The sequence below is a fragment of the Mustelus asterias genome, unplaced genomic scaffold (assembly GCF_964213995.1).
Source record: "Mustelus asterias unplaced genomic scaffold, sMusAst1.hap1.1 HAP1_SCAFFOLD_244, whole genome shotgun sequence".
NCBI classification, from domain to species: Eukaryota; Metazoa; Chordata; class Chondrichthyes; order Carcharhiniformes; family Triakidae; genus Mustelus; species Mustelus asterias.
Genome location: NW_027590215.1, coordinates 346136 through 373893, shown reverse-complemented (window position 1 = coordinate 373893; position 27758 = coordinate 346136). Strand labels below are relative to the sequence as shown.

The 27758-nt window shown below is 52.5% G+C and overlaps 2 protein-coding genes across 3 annotated transcripts in view; both read left to right on the top strand.

The window, feature by feature from the left end:
* The window catches only part of LOC144485911 (uncharacterized), a 48217-nt gene that overhangs the window by 17160 nt on the left and 3299 nt on the right, over positions 1-27758 (top strand). The window lies entirely within an intron of this gene.
* LOC144485901 (dehydrogenase/reductase SDR family member 1-like) lies at positions 541-27170 on the top strand. Of its 2 annotated transcripts, none has more exons than XM_078203969.1 (9): positions 541-599; positions 6824-6977; positions 10423-10566; positions 11225-11304; positions 13901-14033; positions 15016-15159; positions 16908-16977; positions 19968-20048; positions 21742-27170. In XM_078203969.1, exons 2-9 carry the CDS (start codon positions 6828-6830, stop codon positions 21876-21878), a joined length of 939 nt encoding a protein of 312 aa, XP_078060095.1. In that variant the 5' UTR covers positions 541-599; positions 6824-6827; the 3' UTR covers positions 21879-27170. The 2 variants fall into 2 exon arrangements, with proteins under 2 accessions (XP_078060095.1, XP_078060093.1); XM_078203967.1 differs by having other exon boundaries at positions 543-698.

Sequence of the window (27758 nt, the reverse complement as noted above, 5' to 3'; positions counted from 1 at the left end):
ATGGGTCTTATTGGGGGTGTTGGGGCCTCCAGCGGGTGTTTGTGAATCCTCCCCGCCCACCTCCCAGGGTTTCCTCCCTTCCCAGAGATCAGAGTCCTCATTGATTTGAGGCCAAAGTGTAACCTCTTATTTATTGTCCCCCTCCCCCATCCTCTGATGTGAACCATCCTCCAGTGGCTGAGCCAGGATGGGGCCGTTAACCTGGGCCTGTTCCCGGGAGGGAGAAGCCCCGCAGCTGCAAACCAGGGAGCTGACAATGATTCTGAAGGGTTTGCGGATCCACAAAGTGTTTCCAAATCCTCCCAGCCACCGCCTAACGCTGACTCCGCTTCTCCGGGACAAACAAGCGCCAAGGACAGCAATGACACTGCGCATGCTCCAGATCACAATGCCCGGGGGCTGATTGACGGCAGCTCCGGACCAATAGGAAGAGGGGACGGGGCTGGAGGACCGAGCGGCAGCGGCTGGTCCTCCAACCAATCGGAGTGAATGGGGGCGGGGCTACGAGTTCCGGATCCACTGCATGCCCATGAAGCAACGGCGTTCGCCGTGTGGGTGAAAGCAACTGGAGAGAAGTTCCTCTGTCTCATCAGCAGCCGGTAAGGATTCAGAAACATGGAGGGAGCAATGGAACCGGCGGATGGACGTAGAGGGTTTCTAAATATCTGTTGAAGGCCTCAAACATCGAATATGAGCCCGTAGGTCCCGTGTTTGCAGCTTCAGGTCTTTTTCCAGAGATGAAGCTCAGGTTAACGGCCGCCATCTTGATTGAGCAGGGAGCAGAGCGCATGCGCTGTTTTATTGGTGACGCAACCGTGAGTGGGCGGGTCTTTGTGTTTCTGCTCCCACCTGGTTATAAAGCATACCAACAATGAGCATCAGATTTTCAAACAGCTTCACGGGGCGGCACGGTGGCACAGTGGTTAGCACTGCTGCTTCACAGCTCCAGGGACCTGGGTTCGAATCCCGGCTCGGGTCACTGTCTGTGTGGAGTTTGCACATTCTCCTCGTGTCTGCGTGGGTTTTCCCCTCTAACCTATGCATCCCGGGACACTAAGGGGCAATTTAGAATGGCCAATCCACCTAGCCTACACATCTTTGGACTGTGGAGGAAACCGGAGCACCCGGAGAAAACCCACGCAGACACGAGGAGAATGTGCAAACTCCACACAGAGATTGGAGAATAGCCAATGTTGCTCCTTTGTTTAAGAAGGGTAGCAAGAATAATCCAGGTAATTACAGGCCGGTGAGCCTTACATCAGTGGTAGGGAAATTATGGGAGAGGATTCTCCGGACAGGATTTACTCCCACTTGGAAATAAGTGAACCTATTAGCGAGAGGCAACATGGTTTTGTGAAGGGGAGGTCGTATCTCACTAACTTGATCGAGTTTTTCGAGGAAGTGACAAAGATGATTGATGAGGGTAGGGCAGTGGATGTTGTCTACATGGACTTCAGTAAGGCCTTTGACAAGATCCCTCATGGCAGACTGGTGCAGAAGGTGAAGTCGCATGGGATCAGAGGTGAGCTGGCAAGGTGGCTACAGAACTGGCTCGGTCATAGAAGACAGAGGGTAGCAGTGGAAGGGTGCGTTTTTGAATTGAGAGCTGTGACAAGTGGTGTTCCTCAGGGATCAGTGCTGGGACCTTTGCTGTTTCTAATATATATAAATGATTTGGAGGAAAGCGTAACTGGTTTGATTAGTAAGTTTGCGGATGACACAAAGGTTTGTGGATTTGCTGATAGCGATGAGGACCATCAGAGGATACAGCAGGATATAGATTGGTTGGAGACTTAGATGGAGAAATGGCAGATGGAGTTTAATCCGGACAAATGTGAGGTCATGCATTTTGGAAGGTCTAATACAGATAGAAAATATATAGTAAATGGCAGAACCCTTAAGAGTATTGATAGATGGAGGGATCTCAGTGTACAGGTACACAGGTCACTGAAAGTGGCAATGCAGGTGGAGAAGGTAGTCAAGAAGGCATACGGCATGCTTGCCTTCATCAGCTGGGGCATTGAGTTTAAAAATTGGCAAGTCATGTTGTAGTTTTATAGAACCTTAGTTAGGCCGCACTTGGAATATAGTGTTCAATTCTGGTTGCCATACTACCAGAAGGATGTGGAGGCTTTGGAGAGGGTACAGAAAAGATTTACCAGGATGTTGCTTGGCATGGAGGGCATTAGCTATGAGGAGAGGTTGGAGAAACTTGGTTTGTTCTCACTGGAACGACGGAGGTTGAGGGGGGGGCGACCTAATAAAAGTTTACAAGATTATGAGGGGCATGGACAGAGTGGATAGTCAGAAGCTTTTTCTCAGGGTGGAAGAGTCAATTCTAGGGGGCACAGGTTTAAGGTGCAAGAGGCAATGTTTAAAGGAGATGCACTTGGCACGTTTTTGACACAGAGGGTGGTGGGTGCCTGGAACTCGCTGTCGGGGGAGGTCGTGGAAGCAGATATGATCGTGACTTTCAAGGGGCGTCTGGACAAAGACATGAAAGGGATGGGAATAGAGGGATACGGTCCCCGGAAGGATAGGAGGTTTTAGTTCAGTCGGGCAGCATGGTCGGTGCAGCCTTGGAGGGCCGAAGGGCCTGTTCCTGTGCTGTAATTTTCTTTGTCCTTTGTATCGGGGTGCACTGGGTCACTGTCAGGTCGGGGTCTTCTTTGGGAGGATCTCGAGTCCTGCAAGTAAATTTAAAAGAGCAGTGTGAGTGATTGTTCGGCTGTGAGAGTGTATTTTTCGGAGTGAGGCGACTGTGGAAGGTTGTGCTTGGAGCCTGCAGGAGGTTGCAGCTCTCCGGCTCAGAGGAGTTGGGAGGAGAGAGGCTTCCAGCCACAGGGATGTCGGTCTGGTCGTTGGGGACCAACAGAGTGAAGGTCCCAGCTCCCGCGGCATTTCCCTGGGCTCTAGGAGTCCTCTGAATGTAGGCCCAGGCGTCTGGGGCATTTTCCTGGTCTCTGGAAGCCGCTGTGGAGGAATCCCCGGATCTGGGGCTGCAGCGCCGGCTGCTGCTGCTGCTGCTGCTCACATGGGCAGCTGCTCCGGGGCAATTCCACGTCCGTCAAATCGGGTGTCTCCAGGGTCCGAAGAATCACCAAATCTGTAAGAATTTGAATGAAAGCATTGTTAGAGACTTTAAAAGAGTCAGAATGAAGTTTCAGAAGCATAGAACAAGAGTAAAAGAATTAGAAGGTATGCTGGGCACAGCTTGCAAGAAGTCGCCTCACTCTGGCGCCATCTTGGAACCGAGGGTACAATTTAGCATGGCCAATCCACCTGACCAGCACATCTTAAATATAGGAGGGAACCAGAGCACCCGGAGGAAACCCATACAGACACAGGAGAACGTACAAACTCCGCACAGACAGTGACCCGAGCCGGGAAGCAAATCCGGGTCCCTGGCGCTGTGAGGCAGTAATGCCAACCACTGTGCCACCGCGTCGCCCATTCGTGGGACAACAATCAGGAACAACACCTTTCACTTTATACCAATACATGTGACAATAATAAATCTTAGCACAGCACGGTGGCACAGAGGTAGAGGTCTCGGGTCATGTCTTTCTAGGCGCCCTGCAGACACAGTTGATGGGGAACACTTGAGGGTGAGTCAGGTGGACTTGAAATGTGCACCCATGTCCCCCCCCCCCTCTTGTTTCCTTCCCCCACTCCTCCTGTTTCCCCCACCCCTCCAAAGCTGTTGCCAGGGCTTTTCCAGCACTTTTCTGCTTGTGTTACGTTGGGGTGTGGGCAGAGAGTGCAGAGAGAGAGAGGGCAGACGTGCAGAGAGAGAGGGCAGAGGGCTGGCGTGCAGAGAGAGAGAGCAGTGGGCAGAGACTGCAGAGAGAGAGGGCAGAGGGCTGGCGTGCAGAGAGAGAGGGCAGAGGGCTGGCGTGCAGAGAGAGAGAGCAGTGGGCAGAGAGTGCAGAGAGAGAGGGCAGAGGGCTGGCGTGCAGAGAGAGAGAGCAGTGGGCAGAGAGTGCAGAGAGAGAGGGCAGAGGGCTGGCGTGCAGAGAGAGAGGGCAGTGGGCAGAGAGTGCAGAGAGAGAGAGAGGACAGACATGCAGAAAGAGAGAGGGCAGAGAGTGCAAACTCCGCAATAAGGGACTCAATCTCCCAGATTGCTCAATGAGAGAGTCTTATCAGGGTGTGCAAAGGTCGCAGACTGAGAGAGAGACAGGACGAGCCAGGCACTGTTAACTGCGGACACTGACTGTCAGAGGTGAGAGCCGTCCTAAAGTTTATTTATTAGTCACAAGTAAGACTTACATTAACACTGCAATGAAGTTACTGTGAAAATCCCCTAGTCACTACACTCGGGCGCCCGTTCCAGTAACACTGAGGGAGAATTTAGCATTGCCGTTTAGCAGTACCAAACCGGTCTGTGGGGGTGGGGGGAGTGGGGAATGATGGGCAGTACCAAACCGGTTTGGGGGGGAAGCGGGAAATGATAGGCAGTACCAAACCAGTCGGGGGGGTGGGGTGGGAGGGGGAAAAGATTAGACACTGGCTCAATGGAAGAAGCCAGAGAGTGGTTGTGGAGGATTGCTTCTCTGAGTGGAGGCCTGTGACTAGTGGTGTGCACAGTAAGAAGTTTAACAACACCAGGTTAAAGTCCAACAGGTTTATTTGGTAGCAAAAGCCACACAGGTGTGGCTTTTGCTACCAAATAAACCTGTTGGACTTTAACCTGGTGTTGTTAAACTTCTTACTGTGTTTACCCCAGTCCAACGCCGGCATCTCCACATCATGACTAGTGGTGTGCCACAGGGATCGGTGTTGGGTCCATTGTTGTTTGTCATCTATATCAATGATCTGGATTATAATTTGCTAAATTGGATCAGCAAGTTTGCTGATGATACAAAGATTGGAGGTGTAGTGGACAGTGAGGAAGGTTTTCAAAGTTTGCAGAGGTATTTGGACCAACTAGAAAAATTGTCTGAAAAATGGCAAATGGAATTTAACGCAGACAAGTGTGAGATATTGCACTTTGGAAGGACAAACCAAAGAAGAACGTACAGGGTAAATGGTAGGACTCTGAAGAGTGCAGTTGAACAGAGGGATCTGTGAATACAGGTACAGAATTCCTTAAAAGTGACGTCACAGGTGGATAGGGTCGTAAAGAGTGCCTTTGGTACATTGGCCTTTATAAATCGGAGTATCGAGTATAAAAGTTGGAGAGTTATGGTAAGGTTATATAAGGCACTGGTGAGGCCGAATTTAGAGTATTGTGTGCAGTTTTCAGAGAATCACAGAAACCCGACAGTACAGAAAGAGGCCATTCAGCCCATCGAGTCTGCACCGACCACAATCCCACCCAGGGCCCACCCCCATATCCCTACATATTTACCCGCTAATGCCTCTAACCTACGCATCTCAGGACACTAAGGGCAATTTTTAGCATGGCCAATCAACCTGACCCGCACATCTTTGGACTGTGGGAGGAAACCGGAGCACCCGGAGGAAACCCACGCAGACACGAGGAGAATGTGCAAACTCCACACAGACAGTGACCCGAGCCGGGAATCGAACCCAGTTCCCTGGAGCTGTGAAGCAGCAGTGCTAACCACTGTGCTACCGTGCCGCCAAGTTACAGGAAGGATGTAAATAAGGTTGAAAGAGTGCAGAGAAGGTTCACAAGGATGTTGCCGGGACTTGAGAAGCTGAGTTACAGAGAGAGATTGAATAGGTTAGGACTTTATTCCCTGGAGCGTAGATGAGGGGAGATTTGATAGAGGTGTATAAGATTTTGATGGGTATGGATAGAGTGAATGCAAGCAGGCTTTTTCCACTGAGGCTACGGGAGAAAAAAACCAGAGGGCATGGGTTAAGGGTGAAAGGAGAAAAGTTGAAAGGGAATATTAGGGGGGGCTTCTTCATGCAGAGAGTGGTGGGAGTGTGGAATGCGCTGCCGGATAAAGTGGTAAATGCGGGGTCACTTTTAACATTTAAGAAAAACTTGGACGGGTTCATGGATGAGAGGGGTGTGGAGGGATATGGTCCAAGTGCAGGTCAGTGGGACTAGGCAAAAAATGGTTCGGCACAGACAAGAATGGCCAAAAGGCCTGTTTCTGAGCTGTAATTTTCTATGGTTCCATGGTTCTAAGATGGGCAGTACCAAACCAGTCTAGGAGGGGGGGAGGTGGGAAAGATGGGCAGTACCAAATCGGTCTGCGGGGGAGCGGGGAATGATAGGCAGTACCAAACTGGTTTTGGGGGAGGGGGGGAGCGGGAAATGATGGGCAGTACCAAACCGGTCGGTGGGCGAGTGGGGAAAGATGGCCAGTACCAAACCAGTCTGGGGGGTGGGGAGCGGGGAAGGATGGGCAGTACCAAACTGGTCGGTGGGGGGCGGGGGGAGCGGGGAATGATGGGCAGTACCAAACCGATTGGGGGGGGGAGCGGGGAACGATGGGCAGTACCAAACCGGTCGGTGGGGGGGAGCGGAGAATGATGGACAGAACCAAACCGGTCTTGGTTGGGAGAGAGCTGGTGGGTGGAATGGGCAGTACCAAACCATTCGAATTGTGAGGGGGGTAATGATGGACAATACCATATTGGCCGAAGAGCCGGGGGAGATGGCAGGTGGTGGAATTGACGGGCTGGTCAAAATGTGAGGTGAGGTGGGAGGGAATGCTGGACTGTGCCAAACCAGTTTGAGTGGGGGAGGGGGGAATGTTGATCTGTACCCAACTGGTCAAAGTGTGGCCTGAGGGTTCTTGATGGTTTACACTCTGGGGGGGACATTAATGAGCTGCGACTCAGCCGCTGAGTGAGGATCTGGTTCTAACCCCCGAACCCCTTCCTCCTCCTCCTGTAGGAAGATGGCCGGGGCGCTGCTGGGCCGCGTGTGCATTGTGACTGGAGCTTCCCGGGGCATCGGGAAAGGCATCGCCCTGCAGCTGGGAGAGGCCGGGGCCACCGTCTACATCACCGGCCGTAGCATGGACACGCTGCAGACGGCGGCCAAGGAGGTGAGGCTGGGGTGGGGGGGGAGGGGGAGGGGGAGGGGGTGGTGGGGTGGGGGGGGGGGGAGGGGGTGGTGGTGGGGGGAGGCGGTGGGTGGGGGGGCAGGGGGGCGGTAGGTGGTGGGTGGGAGGCGGTGGGTGGGGGGCGCCGGGGGACAGATGCGGGACTCGAGCGGCGGCTGAAGAGGAACTATTTTTTGAAAACAGGTGCCTTCCCGACCTCAAAGCTTTCGGTGGCCAGGGGGATGCAGTCTGGGGCAGGCGGCACCCATTTTGTGCACGGCAGGATTCCACGAGGAGCGGGGCCGCCGCCGCGTGACGGTGATGGTGCGGGAGGAGGCCACTTGGCCCGTCGTGTTCCATGCTGGCTCTGCATAGGCGCAATTTAGCACGTCCAATCCCCCTAACCTGCACATCTTTGGACACAGGGGCAATTTAAGATGGCAAATCCACCTAACCTACTCATCTTTTGGACTGTGGGAGTTAGAGGTCGTGCCTTACAAATTTGGTGGAGTTTTTTGAGGAAGTGACAAAAACGGTTGACGAAGGAAGGGCCGTGGATGTCGTCTATATGGATTTCAGTAAGGCATTTGACAAAGTCCCACATGGCAGGTTCGTTAAGAAGGTTAAGGCTCATGGGATACAAGGAGAAGTGGCTAGATGGGTGGAGAACTGGCTTGGCCACAGGAGACAGAGGGTAGCGGTCGAAGGGTCTTTTTCCGGCTGGAGGTCTGTGACCAGTGGTGTTCCGCAGGGCTCTGTACTGGGACCTCTGCTATTTGTGATATATATAAATGATTTGGAAGAACTGGTGTTATCAGCAAGTTTGCGGATGACACGAAGATGGCTGGACTTGCGGATAGCGATGAGCATTGTCGGGCAATACAGCAGGATATAGATAGGCTGGAAAATTGGGCGGAGAGGTGGCAGATGGAATTTAATCCGGATAAATGCGAAGTGATGCATTTTGGAAGAAATAATGTAGGGAGGAGTTATACAATAAATGGCAGAGTCATCAGGAGTATAGAAACACAGAGGGACCTAGGTGTGCAAGTCCACAAATCCTTGAAGGTGGCAACACAGGTGGAGAAGGTGGTGAAGAAGGCATATGGTATGCTTGCCTTTATAGGACGGGGTATGGAGTATAAAAGCTGGAGTATGATTTTGCAGCTGTATAGAACGCTGGTTAGGCCACATTTGGAATACTGTGTCCAGTTCTGGTCGCCGCACTACCAGAAGGACGTGGAGGCATTAGAGAGAGTGCAGAGAAGGTTTACCAGGATGTTGCCTGGTACAGAGGGTCTTAGCTATGAGGAGAGATTGGGTAAACTGGGGTTGTTCTCCCTGGAAAGACAGAGAATGAGGGGAGATCTAATAGAGGTGTACAGGATTATGAAGGGGATAGAAATCATCATAGAAACCCTACAGTGCAGAAGGAGGCCATTCGGCCCATCAAGTCTGCACTGACCACAATCCCACCCAGGCCCTACCCCCACATATTTTACCTGCTAATCCCTCTAACCTACGCATCTCTGGACTCTAAGGGGCAATTTTTAACCTGGCCAATCAACCTAACCCGCACATCTTTGGACTAGATCGGGTGAACGGTGAGAGGGGTCACAGGCTCAAGGTGAGAGGGGCGAAGTATAACTCAGATATCAGAGGGACGTTTTTTTACACAGAGGGTGGTGGGGGCCTGGAATGCGCTGCCAAGTGGGGTGGTGGAGGCAGACACGCTGACATCGTTTAAAACTTACCTGGATAGTCACATGAGCAGCCTGGGCATGGAGGGATACAAGCGATTGGTCTAGTTGGACCAAGGAGCGGCACAGGCTTGGAGGGCCGAAGGGCCTGTTTCCTGTGCTCTACTGTTCTTTGTTCTTTTGTTCTTTCTTTAAGCAGAGCACCCAGAGGAAACCCACGCAGACACTGGGAGAACGTGCAGACTCTGCACAGACTGACCCGAATGTAGGCCAAGGAATGTAGGCATAGGACCATCACCTGCATCCCAGGAAGCAGTCCAGTGAACCTCAGTTGCACTCCTATGTCCTTCCTCTGGTAAGGAGAGCGAGACTGCGCACTCTGCTCCAGATGTGGCCACGGCAGTGTCCTGTTTAACAGGAAGGTGTTTGACTCTGAAGGCAGCAGCTTACATTCCCTCGCCGATGGGTCTGTGGCTGTAAACCTTTTGGACAACCGACCCACCGAGTCCTCACCCTGTCTGCAATTTTATACTGTTGTCAAATGCATTGGCCATTTTGTAGAGCGGGAAATGTCACGGTGTCAAATGCGACGGCCGTTGGTGCGGCAACAATAATCTCTCCCTCAATATCAACAAAACGAAGGAGATTGTCATCGGCTTCAAGAAGCGTAAAGGAGAACATGTCCCTGTCTACATCAATGGGAATGAAGTAGAAAGGATCGAGAGCTTCAAGCTTTTAGGTGTCCAGATCACCAACAACCTGTCCTGGTCCCCCCCATGCCGACACTACAGTTAAGAAAGTCCACCAACGCCTCTACTTTCTCAGAAGACAAAGGAAATTTGGCATGTCAGCGACAATTCTCACCAATTTTTACAGATGTACCATAGAAAGTATTCTTTCTGGTTGTATCACAGCTTGGTATGGGGCTCCTGCGCTGCCCAAGACCACAAGGAACTACAAAAGGTCATGGATGTAGCCCAATCCATCATGCAAACCAGTGACTCCCATCCATTGACTCTGTCTACACTTCCCGCTGCCTCGGCAAAGCAGCCGGCATAATTAAGGACCCCACGCACCCCGGACATTCTCTCTTCCACCTCCTTCAGTCGGGAAAAGATACAAAAGTCTGAGGTCACGTACCAACCGACTCAAGAACAGCTTCTCCCCTGCTGCTGTCAGACTTTTGAATGGACTTACCTTGCATTAAGTTGATCTTTCTCTCAACCCTCGCTATGACTGTAACACGACATTGTGCACTCTCTCCTTTCCTTCTCTATGAATGGTATGCTTTGTCTATATAGCGCACAAGAAACAATACTTTTTACTGTATACTAATACACGTGACAATAAATTGAATCAAATCATTTTGTAGAGCAGGAAATGTCCTGCTGTCGAATGTGGCGGCCATTTTGCAAATTCCTTGGAGACGAAGTGCATCGTGGGATTTTTGCAGTGCGGTCCCCGTCACTTTGCAGAGAAAAAAAGAGAAGCCGGGCGGAAAGGCCATGACCGCCGCTGGCGGGGAACCTCGGCGGCCAAGGGGCGAAGAAAAACAGTTTTACGCTGCTGTCAGTAGTGGGGGAGGGGAGGGTGGGGGGAAGGGGAAAGATAGATGTCTCGGGAACGTCACCGTAAGGTCAGTAGGTGGGGGTTAGTGTGTGACCGGGCTGCTGAGATGCTCCCCCTCCCCCCCCCCCCCCCCCCCCCCCCCATCGCAGAGTCCCTCACTCTGTCCTTTCCCCCGGCAGGTGGAGGCGCGGGGAGGCCGCTGCGTGCCGGTGGTGTGCGACTCTACCAGCGAGGAGCAGATCCGCTCGCTCTTTGGCCGGGTCGAGCAGGAACAGGGAGGCCGGCTGGACATTCTGGTCAACAACGCCTACGCGGCGGTGGAGGTAGGGCTGAAATTCCGGGCTGGGGACCCGCATGGTGCTGGCGACTCAACGATTCGATTGACCCGGGTGCTGAGTATATACTCAAGGGAATCGAGGGGTGAGCGAACCGAGGGGGAAGGCAAGCGGGGGACTTAAAGATTTCACTGGGGCCGAGAGGGAGGGGGAGAGAGAAAGAGAAACTTTTTCTTCTGGCTGGAGTTTGGGGGGGGGTCAGATAGAATCCATCGAATCCCTACAAAGCAGAAGGAGACCATTCGGCCCATTAAGGCTGCACTGACCACAATCCCGCCCAGGCCCTATCCCCGTAACCCCACATATTTACTGTGCTAATCCCCCTGATAGTAAGGGGCAATTTAGCATGGCCAATCCACCTAACCTGCACATCTTTGTACTGTGGGAGGAAACCGGAGCACCCGGAGGAAACCCACGCAGACACGGGGAGAATGTGCAACTCCACACACACACACTGACCCAAGCCGGGAATAAAAGTTGGGTCCCTAGAGCTGTGAGGTCGCAGTGCTAACCACTGTCGATAGGATCCGGAACAAGCCAGGACAGGACGTGGCAAATGAAGCCTGGCCCATTGCAGAAGGGGGTAGGTGGGATGCCTGTCTGCGCCCTCGTTTGAGGGGTTTTAATCTTCCCTTTTCCTCCCTAGTCAATTATTTCTGACCATGAGAAGAAATTCTGGGAGATGCCACCTTCGTTCTGGGATGTGGTCAATGATGCAGGTCTGCGGTGAGTACGGCAGCTGAGGTCCAGCTGTCTCTCTCTCTCGCTGTCTCTCTCTCTCTCCCCCACCCCCTCCCCCCCATCTACATGAGGAACATCTGCTGTCTTACCCCTGCCCTCCCACCAACCTGAGCTTCCAGGTTGAGCTTCCCCGATCCGATTAGGGAACTTCAGACCAGAAGACACTGGAGCAGAATTAGGCCTTTTGGCCCATTGAGTTTGCTCCGCTATTCGATCGTGGCTGATAAGTTTCTCTACACCCATTCTCCCGCCTATTCCCCTGTAACCTTTGACACCCCTCCACTCCTTACCACCTTCCCTGTATACTTCCCGCTGCCTCGGCAAAGCAGCCGGCATAATGAAGGACCCCACGCACCCCGGACATTCTCTCTTCCACCTTCCGTCAGGAAAAAGATACAAAAGTCTGAGGTCACGGACCAACCGACTGAAGAACAGCTTCTTCCCTGCTGCTGTCAGACTTTGAATGGACTTCCCTTGTATTAAGTTGCTCTTTCTCTACACCGTAGCTATGACTGTAACACTACATTCTGCACTCTCTCCTATCCTTCTCTATGAACGGTATGCTTTGCCTATATAGCGCGCAAGAAACAATACTTTTCACTGTATGTTAATACACGTGACAATAATAAATCGAATCAAATCAAAAACCGATCAAGAACCTATCTATCTCTGTCTTAAATACACTCAGCGACCTGGCCTCCTCTGTGGCAATGAATTCCACAGGTTCACCACTCTCTCCAGCTGAAGAAATCTGTCTTCCAAAGGGTTGTCCCTTTCATCTGAGGCTGTTCCTCTTATCTGAGTCTCTCCGACCAATGGGAACATCTTCCCCACGTCCGCTTTAACCAGGTCTCTCAGTATTCTGTAAGTTTCAATGAGAACCCTCCGCGCCCTCCCCATCCTTCTAAATTCCATCGAGTACAGACCCAGAGTCCTTGAATGCTCCTCGTACGACAATCCTTCCACTCCCAGGATCGTTCGCGTGAAGCTCCACTAGGTGAGGGGGCCACTTCGACACCTGTTCACTCCCCCTCCCCTGACCTTGTCCACCCCTCCCCCTCCCCTGCTCGTTGATGTACATAGAGTCATCGCGTTTCATCTGCACAGAAAGGCCTACGGTGCAGAAGGAGGCCATTCGGCCCTTCGAGTCTACACCGACCACAATCCCACCCAGGCCCTATCCCCATAACTCCACATACTTACCCAGCTAATCCCTCTAACCTACACATCTTTGGACACTAAGGGATAATTTAGCATGGCCAATCCACCTAACCCGCACATCTTTCGGACTGTGGGAAGAAACTGGAGCACGCGGAGAAAACCCACGCAGATACGGGCTGAGAACGTGTAAACTCCGCACAGACAGTGACCCGAGCAGGGAATCAAACCCAGGTCCCTGGAGCTGTGAGGCAGCAGTGCTAACCACTGTGCCACCGTGCTGCCCAGGGAAGAGTAGAACAAGAGTAAAAGATAGTATTAGAGGTGAATGGTAGGACCTTAGGGAGTATCGTGGAACAGAGGGACCTTGGAGTTCAGGTGCATGGTTCTCTAAGGGTGAAGTTACAGATAGATAGGGCAGTGAAGAAGACCTTTGGCATGCTGGCCTTCATCAGTCAGGGCATTGAGTGTAGAAGTTAGGAAGTTGTGTTGCAGTTGTACAGGACGTTGGTGAGGCCGCACCTGGAGTATTGTGTTCAGTTTTGGTCATCTTGCTATAGAAAAGATGTTGTTAAACTGGAGAGAGTGCAGAAGAGGTTTACAAGGATGTTGCCAGGACTCGAGGGACTGAGTTATAGACAGAGATTGGACAGGCCTGGACTTTTTTTCTTTGGAACATAGTAGACTGAGGGATGATTTTAGAGAGGTGCAGAGGATCATGAGAGGCATGGATAGGGTGAACGCACTCAGTCCTTTTCCCAGAGTTGGGGAATTGAGAACTAGAGAGTTTAAGTTTAAGTTAAGAGGGGAAAGAATTAATGGGAACCTGAGGAGCAGCTTTTTTACACAGAGGGTGGTACGTATGTGGAATGAGCTGCTGGAGGAAGTGGTTGAGGCAGGGACATTGTCAACATTTAAAAGGCATTTGGACAGATACATGGATAGGAAAGGTTTAGAGGGATATGGGCCAAATGCAGGCAAATGGGGTTAGCTTACATGGGCTTTTTGGTCAACACGGACCAGTTTGGGCCGAAGGGCCTGTCTCCGTGCTGTAGATTCTATGACTCTAGAGGGCATGCTGGGTACAGCTCACAAGAAGTTGCCATCTTGGATCGAGTCTGGCGTGTCCTCGTACCCACGCCATGGATTTCCTTTTCCAAGGGGAAGAAACTGCAATGACATCCTCCCCTCCCGGTGGTGGCGCTGTGGAGTACTGGACCCAGGGCTCCGAGTGGGAGCGGAGGCAGTCACTGACCTTTCTCACCCTCTGGACACCAGGGGTGAGATCCTGGCCCCACGTGCGGAGATGGGGGGGGTGGAGATTGGGATGCGATGAGGGGAGTGCGGTAGTGGAAGAGGTCTCACTGCCGTAGTGTGTCCCAACACCTCCCCCCTCCCCAACCACACTTGCTTTGTTGTGCAGGGGCCACTATATCTGCTCGGTGTACGCAGCCCGGATGATGGTGGAGGCGAAGCAGGGCCTGATTGTCATCGTGTCGTCCATGGGCGGCCTGCGCTACATCTTCAACGTGGCTTACGGAGTCGGCAAGGCAGCGGTGAGTGGCAGGGCAGTGCGGGTAAACGGGCCGAAGGGCAAAGGTCACTCATTCACTTTGAGTTGCTGTATCTCACACTCTCTTTGCCTGGCTCTCTGGCTCTCTCTCTCTGCCTCTCTCGCTCTCGCTCTGGCTCTCTCTCTGGCTCTCTCGCTCTCTCTCTCTGGCTCTCTCGCTCTCGCTCTGGCTCTCTCTCTGGCTCTCTCGCTCTCTCTCTCTCGCTCTCGCTCTGGCTCTCTCTCTGGCTCTCTCTCTGGCTCTCTCGCTCTCTCTCTCTCTGGCTCTCTGGCTCTCTCACTTTCTCTCTCTGGCTCTTTCTCTCTGGCTCTCTGGCTCTTGCTCTCTGGCTCTCTGGCTCTTTCTCTCTGGCTCTTTCTCTCTGGCTCTTTCTCTCTGGCTCTTTCTCTCTGGCTCTTTCTCTCTGGCTCTTTCTCTCTGGCTCTTTCTCTCTGGCTCTTTCTCTCTGGCTCTTTCTCTCTGGCTCTTTCTCTCTGGCTCTGGCTCTCTGGCTCTTTCTCTCTGGCTCTTTCTCTCTGGCTCTCTGGCTCTTTCTCTCTGGCTCTTTCTCTCTGGCTCTTTCTCTCTGGCTCTCTCTCTCTCTGGCTCTCTCTCTCTGGCTCTCTCTCTCTGGCTCTCTCTCTCTCTGGCTCTCTCTCTCTCTGGCTCTCTCTCTCTCTGGCTCTCTCTCTCTGGCTCCCTCTCTCTGGCTCTCTTGCTCTCACTCTCTCTCTCAGGTTCGCTCTTGCTCTCTCTCCCTCTGGCTCTCTGGCTCTGGCTCTCTGGCTCTGGCTCTCTTGCTCTGGCTCTCTCTCTCAGGTTCGCTCTCGCTCTCTCTCCCTCTGGCTCTCTGGCTCTGGCTCTCTGGCTCTGGCTCTCTCGCTCTGGCTGGCTCTGTCTGCCTGCCCCCTGCCCCCCCACCCCCTCCTCCTCTGCCCCTCCCCCCCCCTCTCTCTCTCACACAGTTCTCTCTCTCTCTCTGCAGTGTGATCGAATGGCAGCAGACTGTGCGTTGGAGTTGCAGAAACACGGAGTGTCATACGTGTCCCTCTGGCCGGGAGCCGTGCGCACCGAGACCATGACTGACTTGGTTATTAACACGGAGAACAAATCCAAAGGACAGCAACGGGTGAGTGAGACAGCGAGGAGGAGGCCATTCAGCCCCTTCTCCAGCCTGTTACACAGGAACACAGAACGGGAAGAAGGAAATTGAGAGAAAGGACATTGGGAGAGTGTAACCTGAAGAGGGAATGGAGGGAGAGTGAGTGGGATGGGAAGGAGGGAGCCAGTGGGTGAGGGAAGGATGGTGAGGGAGAGCGAGAGTGTGAACAGGTGGATGAGGGAGAGGGAGGTTCAAGTCCATAGCTTCCTGAAAGCGGCCACACCAGTCAATAGGGGGTAAAGAAGGCGTACGGCATGCTTGCCTTTATAAGTCGGGGCATTGAATACAAGAGTTAGGATGTCATGTTGCAGCTTTATAAAACTTTGGTTCGGAACCACTTATAGGATATTGCGTTCAATTCTGGTCGCCACATTACAGGAAGGATGCAGAGGATTTGGAGAGGGTGCAGAAGAGGTTTAACATGACGCTGCCTGGATTAGAGGGTACGAGATATAAGGAGCGGCTGGACAAACTAAGAACTAATGTTTATTTATTAGTGTCACAAGTAAGGCTTACATTAACAGCGCAATGAAGTTACTGTGAAAATCCCCCAGTCGCCATACTCCAGCGTCTGTTCGGGAACACTGAGGGAGAATTTAGCACGGCCAATGCACCTAATCAGCACATCTTTCGGATGGTGGGAGGAAACCGGAGCACCCGGAGGAAACCCATGCAGACACGGAGGGTGGGAGCGGCGAGAACATGAAGGCTCAGCACAGACAGTGACCCAAACCTGGGTCCCTGGCGCTGTGAGGCAGCAGTGTGAACCACTGTGCCCTCCCTCGCGTTGTGTGGGATTCTAGGGCTGGGTGGGATTGTTGTTGGTACAGGTTCGATGGGCTGAATGGCCTCCTCCTGCACTGTAGGATTCTATGAACATAAGAACTAGGAGCAGGAGTAGGCCATCTGGCCCCTCGAGCCTGCTCCGCCATTCAATAAGATCAGGCTGATCTTTTCGTGGACTCAGCTCCACTTACCCGCCCGCTCACCATAACCCTTAATCTCTTTAATGTTCAAAAATTTATCTATCCTTGCCTTAAAAACATTCAATGAGGTAGCCCCAACTGCTTCACTGGGCAGGGAATTCCACAGATTCACAACCTTTGTGTGAAGAAGTTCCTCCTCAACTCAGTCCAAAATTTGCTTCCCCTTATTTTGAGGCTGTGTCTCCTAGTTCTAGTTTCACCCGCCAGTGGAAACAACTAGGGTTGTTTTCTCTGGAGCGGCAGAGGCTGAGGGGAGACCTGATGGAAGTCTATAAAATAATGAGAGACATAGATAGGGTTGACAGTCAGAATGTTTTTCCCACAGTTGAAATGTGTAATACTCGGGGACATGCACTTCAGGAGAGAGGGGGAATGTTCAAAGGGGATGTGAGGGGCAAATATTTTTAAACAGAGAGTGGTAGGTGTCTGGAACACGCTGCCAGGGATGGTGGTGGAGGCAGATACGATAGGGGCGTTTAAGGGGCTTTTAAATAAGCGCATGAATATGCAAAGAATAGAGGGATATGGACCAAGGGCAGGCAGAAAGGAATAGTTTAATTTGGTGTCATGTTCGACACAACATCGTGAGCTGAAGGGCCTGTTCCTGTGCTGTACTGTTCTACGTTCTACGAGAGAGAGGTGGGTGAGGGAGAGAAGGTCGGACAGAGTAACACGATTTAGTTGTGACAGCGGGGGAGTCCCTGAACTCTCCATGTTGTCCGTTTGCAGGTGGCGGACATGTTCACCGCTGGTGAGACCCCGGAGATGAGCGGGAAATGTATCGTCGCCCTCGCTACAGGTGGGTAAACGCTTCTCCCCACCCCCCTCAGCACTCCACGGCGAACGGCCTTCTCCTTTCCTGACGGGACCCCCACATCGATACTCTGGCCATGGGGGCGGGGGGGGGGGGGGGGGGGGAGAGGCCCGGTCTCGGAACGAGAGGAGGCAGCCATTTTGTGTCTGAGCTGAGGAGAAATGCCTTTGCTCGGAGGCCGGTGAATCTTTGGAATTCTCAACTCCCCGGGGCTGGCCGTGGACGGTCCTCCATCGTCCGGACACGTCTGAGGCCGGGGCGGACAGATTCCCGGTCTCTCGGGGGGTGGGGGGCGTGGGCGGGGAAAGGGGTGGGAGGCCTCGTGGCATAAGAACATAGGCGGCACAATGGTTAGCACTGCTGCCTCACAGCGCCAGGGACCTGGGTTCAATTCCCGGCTTGGGTCACTGTCTGTGCAGAGTCTGCACGTTCTCTCCGTGTCTGCGTGCATTTGCTCCGGGTGCTCCGGCTTCCTCCCACAGTCCAAAGATGTGCGGCTTAAGTGGATTGGCCAACCTAACCTGTCCCTTAGTGTCACAGAGATTAGTACGGTAAATATGTGGGGTTATGGGGATAGGGCCTTGGTGGGATTGTTGTCAGTACAGGCTCGATGGGCCGAATGGCCTCCTCCTGCACTGTAGGGATTCCATGAACATAAGAACTAGGAGCAGGAGTCGGCCATCTGGCCCCTCGAGTCTGCTCCGCCATTCAACAAGATCATGGCTGATCTTTTCGTGGACTCAGCTCCACTTACCCACCCGCTCACCATAACCCTTAATTCCTTCACTGTTCAAAAATTTATCTATCCTTGCCTTAAAAACATTCAATGAGGTCGCCTCAACTGCTTCACTGGGCAGGGAATTCCACAGATTCACAACCCTTTGTGTGAAGAAGTTCCTCCTCAACTCAGTCCTAAATCTGCCCACCCTTATTTTGAGGCTATGCCCCCTAATTCTAGTTTCACCCGCCAGTGGAATCAACTTCCCTGCTTCTATCTTATCTATTCCCTTCATAATCTTATATGTTTCTGTAAGATCTCCCCTCGTTCTTCTGAATTCCAATGAGTACAGTCCCAGTCTATTTGGTCTCTCCTCAAAAGCCAACCCTCTCAACTCCGGAATCAATCTAGATTCAACCTAAGGATGTGATTGCACTGGAGAGGGTGCAGAGGAGATTCACTTGGTTGATTCTGGAGTTGAAATGGTTGGGCCTCTCTCGCTCGGTCTAAGGCTGCAGGATCCAGTCCCACTTCGACACTCGATAGTCACTGAAGGCCTGTTCGTGGCACGTTTGATTTGATTTATTATTGTCACAGGTATTGGGATACAGTGCAAAGTATTGTTTCTTGCGCGCTATACAGACAAAGCATACTGTTCATAGAGAAGGAAAGGACAGGGTGCAGAATGTAGTGTTACAGTCATAGCTAGGGTGTAGAGAAAGATCAACTTAATGCAAGGTCGGTCCATTCAAAAGTCTGATGGCAGCAGGGAAGAAGCTGTTCTCGGGTCGGTTGGTACGTGATCTCAGACTTTTGTATCTTTTTCCTGACAGAAGAAGGTGGAAGAGAGAATGTCCGGGCTGCGTGGGGTCCTTAATAATGCTGGCTGCTTTTCCGAGGCAATGGAAAGTGTAGACAGAGTCAATGGATGGGAGGCTGGTTTGCGTGATTCACAACGTTTTGTAGTTCCTTATGGTTTTGGGCAGAGCAGGAACCCATACCAAGCTGTGATACATCCGGAAAGGATGCTTCCTATGGTGCATCTGTAAAAGTTGGTGAGAGTCGTAGCTGACATGCCAAATTTCCATAAAGTAGAGAAAGTAGAGGTGTTGGTGGGGCTTTCTTAACTATAGTGTCAGCATGGGGGGGGGGAACCAGGACAGGTTGTTTGTGATCTGGACACCTAAAAACTTGAAGCTCTCGACCCTTTCTACTTCGTCACCATTGATGTAGACAGGGGCATGTTCTCCTTTATGCTTCCTGAAGGCGATGACAATCTCCTTCATTTTGTTGACATTGAGGGAGAGATTATTGTTGCCGCAACAATTCACCAGATTCTCGATCTCATTCCTGTACTCTGTCTCATCATTGTTTGAGATCCGACCCACTACGGTGGTGTTGTCAGCATATCTGAAAATTGAGTTGGAGGGTAGTTTGGCCGCACAGTCACAGGTGTATAAGGAGTATAGTAGGGGGCTGAGAACACAGCCTTGTGGGGCACCAGTGTTGAGGATGATCATGGAGGAGTTGTAAGGTCAGCCAGTAAATCCTTTCCGACACGCGTCAGGGCAGCCAGTATGAGGAGTGGGAGTGTTTCCTGCTCAGCGACCGCGCAGAGAACAACAGCCGATCGCTGAGGTAGCTCACCCCGCGCCATCACAGACTGATGGACACCCACCATCGCCGATCCCCACTTAGGGCCCAGTAACTGGAGGCGAAAGGGAAGGCGATAGCCGAGTGGTATTATCGCTGGACTATTCATCCAGAAACTCAGCTGGTGTTCTGGGGACCCGGGTTCGAATCCCACCACGACAGATGGTGGAATTTGAATTCAATAAAAAAAATATCTGGAATTAAGAATCTATTGATGACGGTGAAACCATTGTCGAAAAAACCCCATCTGATTCACTAATGTCCTTTAGGAAAGGAAGTCTGCCGTCATCTGACCCCTTAGTGTACAAAGATGTGCAAGTTAGGTGGATTGTCCATGCTAATTGTCCCTGAGTGTCAGGGGGATTAGCAGGGTAAATGTGTGGTGTTGTGGGGATAGGGCCTGGGTGGGATTGTGGTCGGTGCAGACTCGATGGGCCGAACGGCCTCTTTCTGTACTGTTGGATTCTATGAAGTCGTCCAGACGGAGGGAGTGGGCGGATGGCATTTCTGACCCCGCACTCACCTGGGGTGACCTCTCCCATTGGGACCCCCCCTCCTCACGTCTCTCACTCTGCCTCCCCCTCCCCTCCCGTCCCCTCCCCAGATAAGGACCTGATGAAGAAATCTGGCAAGGTGCTCATGACCTGTGACCTCGCTGCGCAGTACGGGATCAGGGACGTGAATGGTGAGTACGTTCCCGCCAACTTGCTCTCTCTGACACCTTTGTGGCTTTGCCGGGGGTAAAGGGCAGGGAATCCCTGCCAGGGATGAGGTAGGGAGCATCCTGAGGCAGACTGAGGGACGGCAGGGTGAGGCCGTGGGGGGATTGAGGAAAGAGAGGCGGGGGATGGAGAGGCGGGGGGTTGGAGGGGAGAGCTTCCAATTGTTGTTGGTCTGGCCGAAGAACAGGGCCGGGGGGTCATGGGTGGTGATCTCGGGGGTCAGGATTGGTGATCTCGGGGGTTGGGCTTGGCGAGCCTGGGGTCAGGAGTCGGGAGGTGGTCAGCTCGGGGTCAGGAGTCAGGGGGTGGTCAGCTCGGGGTCAGGGGTTGGTAAGCTCGGGGTCAGGGGTTGGTAAGCTCGGGGTCAGGGGTTGGTAAGCTCGGGGTCAGGGGTTGGTAAGCTCGGGGTCAGGGGTTGGTAAGCTCGGGGTCAGGGGTTGGTAAGCTCGGGGTCAGGGGTTGGTAAGCTCGGGGTCAGGGGTTGGTAAGCTCGGGGTCAGGGGTTGGTAAGCTCGGGGTCAGGGGTTGGTAAGCTCGGGGTCAGGGGTTGGTAAGCTCGGGGTCAGGGGTTGGTAAGCTCGGGGTCGGGGATTGGTAAGCTCGGGGTCGGGGGATTGGTCAGCTCGGGGTCGGGGGGTGGTCAGCTCGGGGTCAGGGGTGGTCAGCTCGGGGTCAGGGGTTGGTAAGCTCGGGGTCAGGGGTTGGTAAGCTCGGGGTTGGGGATTGGTAAGCTCGGGGTCGGGGGGTGGTCAGCTCGGGGTCAGGGGTCGGGGGTGGTCAGCTCGGGGTCGGGGGGTGGTCAGCTCGGGGTCAGGGGTCGGGGGGTGGTCAGCTCCGTGTCATGGTCGGGGTTGGTGATCTCGGGTCGGGGTTGGTGATCTCGGGGGTCGGGGTGCGGTGGTCTTCGGGGGTCGGGGTGTGGTGGTCTCCGGGGGTCGGGGTGGTGGTGATCTCCGGGGGGTCAGGGGTGGTGACCCCAGGAGTCGGGGGTGGAGATCTTGGGGGTCGGATCTCAGGGGGAGTTTCCTGATGGGGTCAGCACGATTATCTTGTGGGGGAGGGTGTCTTTCCGGTAGATTTGCATTGGGGACACCAGGGTTCAGGTAATCCTGGCATTAACCAGTCCATCTCTCTCTCTCTCCCTCTCTCTCTCCGCCTCTGTCTCTCTCTCTCTCTCCGCCTCTGTCTCTCTCTCTCTCTCTCCGCCTCTGTCTCTCTCTCTCTCTCTCCGCCTCTGTCTCTCTCTCTCTCTCCGCCTCTCTCTCTCTCTCCGCCTCTGTCTCTCTCTCTCTCTCTCCGCCTCTGTCTCTCTCTCTCTCTCCGCCTCTCTCTCTCTCTCCGCCTCTGTCTCTCTCTCTCTCTCTCTCCGCCTCTGTCTCTCTCTCTCTCTCCGCCTCTGTCTCTCTCTCTCTCTCCGCCTGTCTCTCTCTCTCTCTCCGCCTCTGTCTCTCTCTCTCCGCCTCTGCCTCTCTCTCTCTCTGTCTCTCTCTCTCTCTCCGTTTCTGTCTGTCTCTCTCTCTCCGCCTCTGTGTCTCTCTCTCTCTCCGCCTCTGTGTGTCTCTCTCTCTCTCTCTCCGCCTCTGTCTCTCCCTCTCTCCGCCTCTGTCTCTCCCCCTCTCCGCCTCTGCCTCTCCCCCTCTCTCTCTCCCTCCGCAGGCCGTGCTCTGGTGGACTATTGCTCCCTCAAGTTCATTCTGCAGCAGCTGCCGAGCCTTTCCTGGCTCTCCACCTTCATCCCGGGATTCATCAGGATTCCCAAGTGGGTCCTTACCCTGACCTCCAGTAAATTTTAAACCTCCCCATGACCCTCCACCTCTTCCCTTCCTCTCCCTTGCCCCCCCCCCACCCCCCACCCAGGAGCGCTGGGCATTTCCCCGGGGAACCAGTCTCCTCACCCAATCTGGCTTTGGCCACTAACCCGCCCACAGCCTCAGGCCTCCTGGTGCTTTCAGCCCCCACCCCGATTCCCGGGTGTCACCCTCGGGAGCCTTGGGTGACACAGAACAGGACAGGCCCTTCGGCCCATCACATTGTGCTGGACGTGATGTCAATTTAAACCAGTCCATTCTACCTCCCTCAATCCCTATCCCGCTATTCCGTGCATATTCCTAGAATTATACAGCGCGCTCTGGCACAAGGGACCAAGAAAGTTACAACACAGGAACAGGCCCTTCGGCCCTCCAAGCCTGCGCCGATCATGATGTCTGCTTAACCTAAAACTGTATGCACTGAGGGAATCCGTATCCTTCCATTCCCATCCTATTCATGTATTCGTCTAGTTGCTCCTTAAATGCCGCTATTGTACCTGCTCCCACCCCCTCCCCGGGCAGCGCCTTCCAGACATTCACCACCCTCTGTGTAAAAAACATGCCTCGCACATCTCCTCTAAACTTTTCCCCACGCACCTTAAACCTATGTCCCCTAGTCTTAGAATCCCTACTGCACAGAAGGAGGCCATTCAACCCATCGAGTCTGAATTGACAACAATCCCACCCAGGCCCTATCCCCGTAACCCCACATATTTACCCCGCTAATCCCCTGAGACTAAGGGGCAATTTAGCATGGCCAATCCTCCTAACCTGCACATCTTTGGATACTCGGGGACAATTTAGCATGGCCAATCCACTTAACCTGCACATCTTTGGAGTGTGGGAGTACTTGACTTTTCTGCCCTAGGAAAGAGCATCTGACTATCCACTCTGTCCATGCCCCTCATAATCCTCTATCAGGTTGCCCTCTCAGGTTCTGTCGTCCCAGTGAGAACAAACCAAGTTAATCCAACCTCTCTTCATAGCTAACAGTGGTTAGCTCTGCTGTCTCACAGCGCCAGGGACCCAGGTTCGATTCCTGGCTTGGGTCACTGTCTGTGCGGAGTCTGCACATTCTCCCCACTTCTGCGTGAGTTTCCTCTGGGTGCTCTGGTTTCCTCCCACAGTCCAAAGATGTGCAGGTTAGGTGGATTGGCCATGCTACATTGCCCCTTAGTGTCAGGGGGATTAGCAGAGTAAATACGTGGGGTTACGGGAATAGGGCCCAGGTGGGATTGTGGTCAGTACAGACTCAATGGGCTGAATGGTCTCCTTCTGCACTGTAGGGATTCAGTGATTGAGAAGAGGCCCTTTGGCCCATCGAGTCCGCACCAACACATTAGAAACACCTGAACTCCCACCTAATCCCATCTGCCAGCACTTGGCCCATAGCCCTGAATGTTATGAATGTTAAAGGGTGTGAGGCACCCAGTCTCCACCACCCTCCCAGGCAGCACATTCCAGACCCTCACCACCCTCTGAGTAAAAATGTTTTTCCTCACATCCGCTCGAAACCTCCTGCCTCTCACCTTGAACCTTTCTCCCCTCGTGACTGACCCTTCAACTCAGGGGAACAGCTGCTCCTTATCCTCTCTGTCCATTCCCCTCCTAATCTTGAATACCTCAATCAGGTCGTCCCTCAGTCTTCTCTGCTCCAATGAAAGCAACTCAAGCCTATCCAACCTCTCTTCATAACTTAATTATTCCATCCCAGGCAGCATCCTGGTGAATCTCCTCTGCACCCCCTCCAGTGCATTCACATCCTATAATGTGGTGACCAGAACTGCACTCAATACTCCAGCTGTGGCCTCCTACAACGATACAACTCCATCATTACCTCACTGCTTTTGTAATCCATGCCTTGATTGATAAAGGTAAGTGTCCCATGTCTTTTTCACCACCCTACCAACATGCCCTTCCGGCTTCAGAGATCTGTGGACAAACACGACAAGGTCTCTTTGCTCCTCAGAACTGCCTGGTGTCCTACCATTCATTGAGTACTTTCTTGCCAACTTACTCCTTCCAAAGTGCATCACCTCACACTTTTCAGGGTTAAATTCCATCTGCCACTTATCTGCCCGTTTGACCATTCCGTCTATATCATTTTGTAGCCCAAGACACTCAACCTCACTGTTAACCAATCTTAACCAAACTGTTAGCCAATCTTTGTGTCATTCGTAAACTTACTAATCCTACCCCCCCCCCTCCCGTCCATAGTCATCAATGTCATTTATATAAATGACGAATAATAGGGGGCCCAACACAGATCCCTGTGATACACCACTGGATACTGGCTTCCAGTCACTAAAAGAAGTTTAACAACACCAGGTTAAAGTCCAACAGGTTTATTTGGTAGCAAAAGCCACACAAGCTTTCGGAGCTCCAAGCCCCTTCTTCAGGTGAGTGGGAATTCTGTTCACAAACAGAGCTTATAAAGACACAAACTCAATTTACATGAATAATGGTTGGAATGCGAATACTTACAACTAATCAAGTCTTTAAGAAACAAAACAATGTGAGTGGAGAGAGCATCAAGACAGGCTAAAAAGATGTGTATTGTCTCCAGACAAGACAGCCAGTGAAACTCTGCAGGTCCACGCAACTGTGGGAGTTACAAATAGTGTGACATGAACCCAATATCCCGGTTCAGGCCGTCCTCGTGTGTGTGGAACTTGTCTTTATAAGCTCTGTTTGTGAACAGAATTCCCACTCACCTGAAGAAGGGACTTGGAGCTCCGAAAGCTTGTGTGGCTTTTGCTACCAAATAAACCTGTTGGACTTTAACCTGGTGTTGTTAAACTTCTTACTGTGTTTACCCCAGTCCAACGCCGGCATCTCCACATCATTCCAGTCACTAAAGCAGCCTTCAGTCATCACCCTCTGTCTCCTACAACTGAGTCACTTTTGAATCCACTTTATCAGATTACCCTGTATCCCATGTGCAGTTACCTTCTTTACAAGCCTCCCATGTGGGACCTTGTCAAAGGATTTGCTGAAATCCACATAAACTACATCAACTGCATTACCGTCATCTACACACCTGGTCGTCACCTCAAAAATTTCAATCGCATTTGTTAGGCATGACCTCCCTCTGACCAAGCCATGCTGACTATCCCTGATCAAGCTTTGCCTCTCCAAATGGATGCTCTCCTTCAGAATTTCCTCCAATAATTTCCCTACCATTGACGTGAGACTCACTGGTCTATACAAAACAACAAAGAAAATTACAGCACAGGAACAGGCCCTCCAAGCCTGCACCAACCATACTACCTGTCTGAACTAACACCCCGTACCCTACTGGGGACCATATCCCTCTATTCCCATCCTGTTCATGTATTTGTCAAGACGCCCCTTAAAAGTCACTACCTCCCCTGGCAGCGGGTTCCAGGCACCCACTACTCTGTGTAAAAAAAACTGCCTCATACATCTCCTTTAAACCTTGCCCCTCGCACCTTAAACCTGTTCCCCCTAGTAATTGACTCTTCCACCCTGGGAAAAAGCTTCTGACTACCCACTCTGTCCATGCCCCTCATAATCTTGTAGACTTCTATCAGGTCCCCCCTCAACCTCCGTCGTTCCAGTGAGAACAAAGCAAGTTTCTCCAACCTCTCCTCATAGCCAATGCCCTCCATACCAGGCAACATCCTGGTAAATCTTTTTTGTACTCTGTCTAAAGCCTCCACATCCTTCTGATAGTGTGGCGACCAGAATTGAACGTTATATTCCAAATGCGGCCTAACTAAGGTGCTATAAGGTTATAGTTCCCTGGTTTATCCTCCAACCCTTCCTAAATAGCAGAACCACATTAACTGTTCGTGTTCATATTCATGTGCTTATCTAAAAACCCCTTAAACGCCCCTATTGTATCTGCCTCCACTACCACCCCTGGCAGCGCGTTCCAGACACCTACCACTGTGTAAAAAAAAAAACTTGTGCCTCACATCTCCTTTAACTTTCTCCCACTCTCACCTTCAGTGATTGGACATGATACTAGGCGGAGAAATTTTGATTGGGTAACTAAACCCCCCCCACTGCCCAACTCCGGTAGAGTCGAATCCCATCCACTCCCCCCGCCCCTAACTTCACCCGATCCACACTGGCGATGGTGTTGGGGAAAGTGGCGGGGGGGGACATAAGAACATAACTAGGAGCAGGAGTAGGCAATCTGGCCCCTCGAGCCTGCTCCACCATTCAATAAGATCATGGCTGATCTTTTTCTGGACTCAGTTCCACTTACCTGCCCGCTCACCATAACCCTTAATTCTTTTACTGTTCAACACTTTATCCTTGCCTTAAAAACATTCAATGAGGTAGCCTCAACTGCTTCACTGGGCAGGGAATTCCACAGATTCACAACGCTTTGTGTGAAGACGTTCCTCCACAACTCAGTCCTAAATCTGCTTCCCCTTATTTTGAGGCCATGCCCCCTAGTTCTAGTTTCACCCGCCAGTGGAAACAACTTCCCTGCTTCTATCTTATCTATTCCCTTCATAATCTTATATGTTTCTATAAGATCTCCCCTCATTCTTCTGAAGTCCAATGAGTATAGCCCCAGTCTACTCAGTCTCTCCTCATAAGCCAACCCTCTCAACTCTGGAATCAACCGAGTGAATCTCCTCTGCACCCCCTCCAGTGCCAGTATATCCTTTCTCAAGTAAGGAGACCAAACCTGTACACAGTGCTCCAGGTGTGGCCTCACCGGTACCTTGTACAGCTGCAACGGCAGGTGGAACAATCATTGCAGCAGTCTACTATGCGTGTTTGCTTGCTCGCTTTCTCTGTCCGATCGACCTCCTGTGTTTGCCCTCCACCTGGTGGTGTCAACTCCTCAGGGCGTCTTGGAGATGGGCGTACCCACTCGGTGGATAGCTCCAGTCAAGCCCTTGCCCACCCCGCCCCCAACCCGTCCCCCCCTCCCCGCCCCCAACCCATCCCTCCCTCCCCTGACGTGACCCTCACAAAGCAGCCACCGCAGTCTTGACTGGACCTGGAGGGTCACCCGACGCTGGCTTCCCATGGAGGAGTACCCCCGGGCTGGGGAGTGGGATGCAGAAACCAACGCAGGGATAGAACGTGAATGGCCTTCCCTGGTTGCCCCCGCCAGACTCTTTCTTTCCTCTCCCCCAGCCCAACTCTCTCTCCACAACTGCTATCCTTCACCCCCCCACATCTGCACCGGTCGCGCTCTGTGTGTGGGCACTGACACTCGAGACTGCCTGGCTTAGCTGAGAATGATGACGGGTTTTTTGGCAATAAAAGGATCTTTTGTAAACCTTTGCGATTGCCTCAGTGTGTGTCTGTGTGTGTGAGAGAGAGAGCGAGTGTGAAAGAGTGATTTTTGTGAGTGTGTGTGTGTGCACACAAACATCTCTGCCTCTCCTGGCTCCATGGGTCTCTCACACATGCCTTGAAGTTGGAAGGTGGCCTCCTCAAGTTGACCGTTCGATCCAGTGCCAAGGAAGCGTTTGTACTGTTGGAGGGGGAGCGAGTCTTGCAAGGGACGGTGATCCCACGGCTGCGATTGGAAAAAGAGTCTGTGAGGGGAAGAGATTGCCGCAATGTCCTGGAGTCAACACCTTCCAAACCTGCCACCATGACTGTCTAGAAGGACAAGAGGTAGCAGACACATGGAGAACACCACCCACCTGCAAGTTCCCCCTCTGAGCCCCACTCACTGTCCCGACTTGGAAATATATCAGCCGTTCCTTCAATGTGGCTGGGGTTCAAATCCTGGCACTCCCTCCCTCATGGCACTGTGGGTGTTACCCACACCACACGGGGACTGCAGTGGGTTCGAGAAGGGTGGCTCTCCCACCACCATCTCGAGGGGCAGTTAGGGATGGGCTATAAACACTGGGCCTGGCC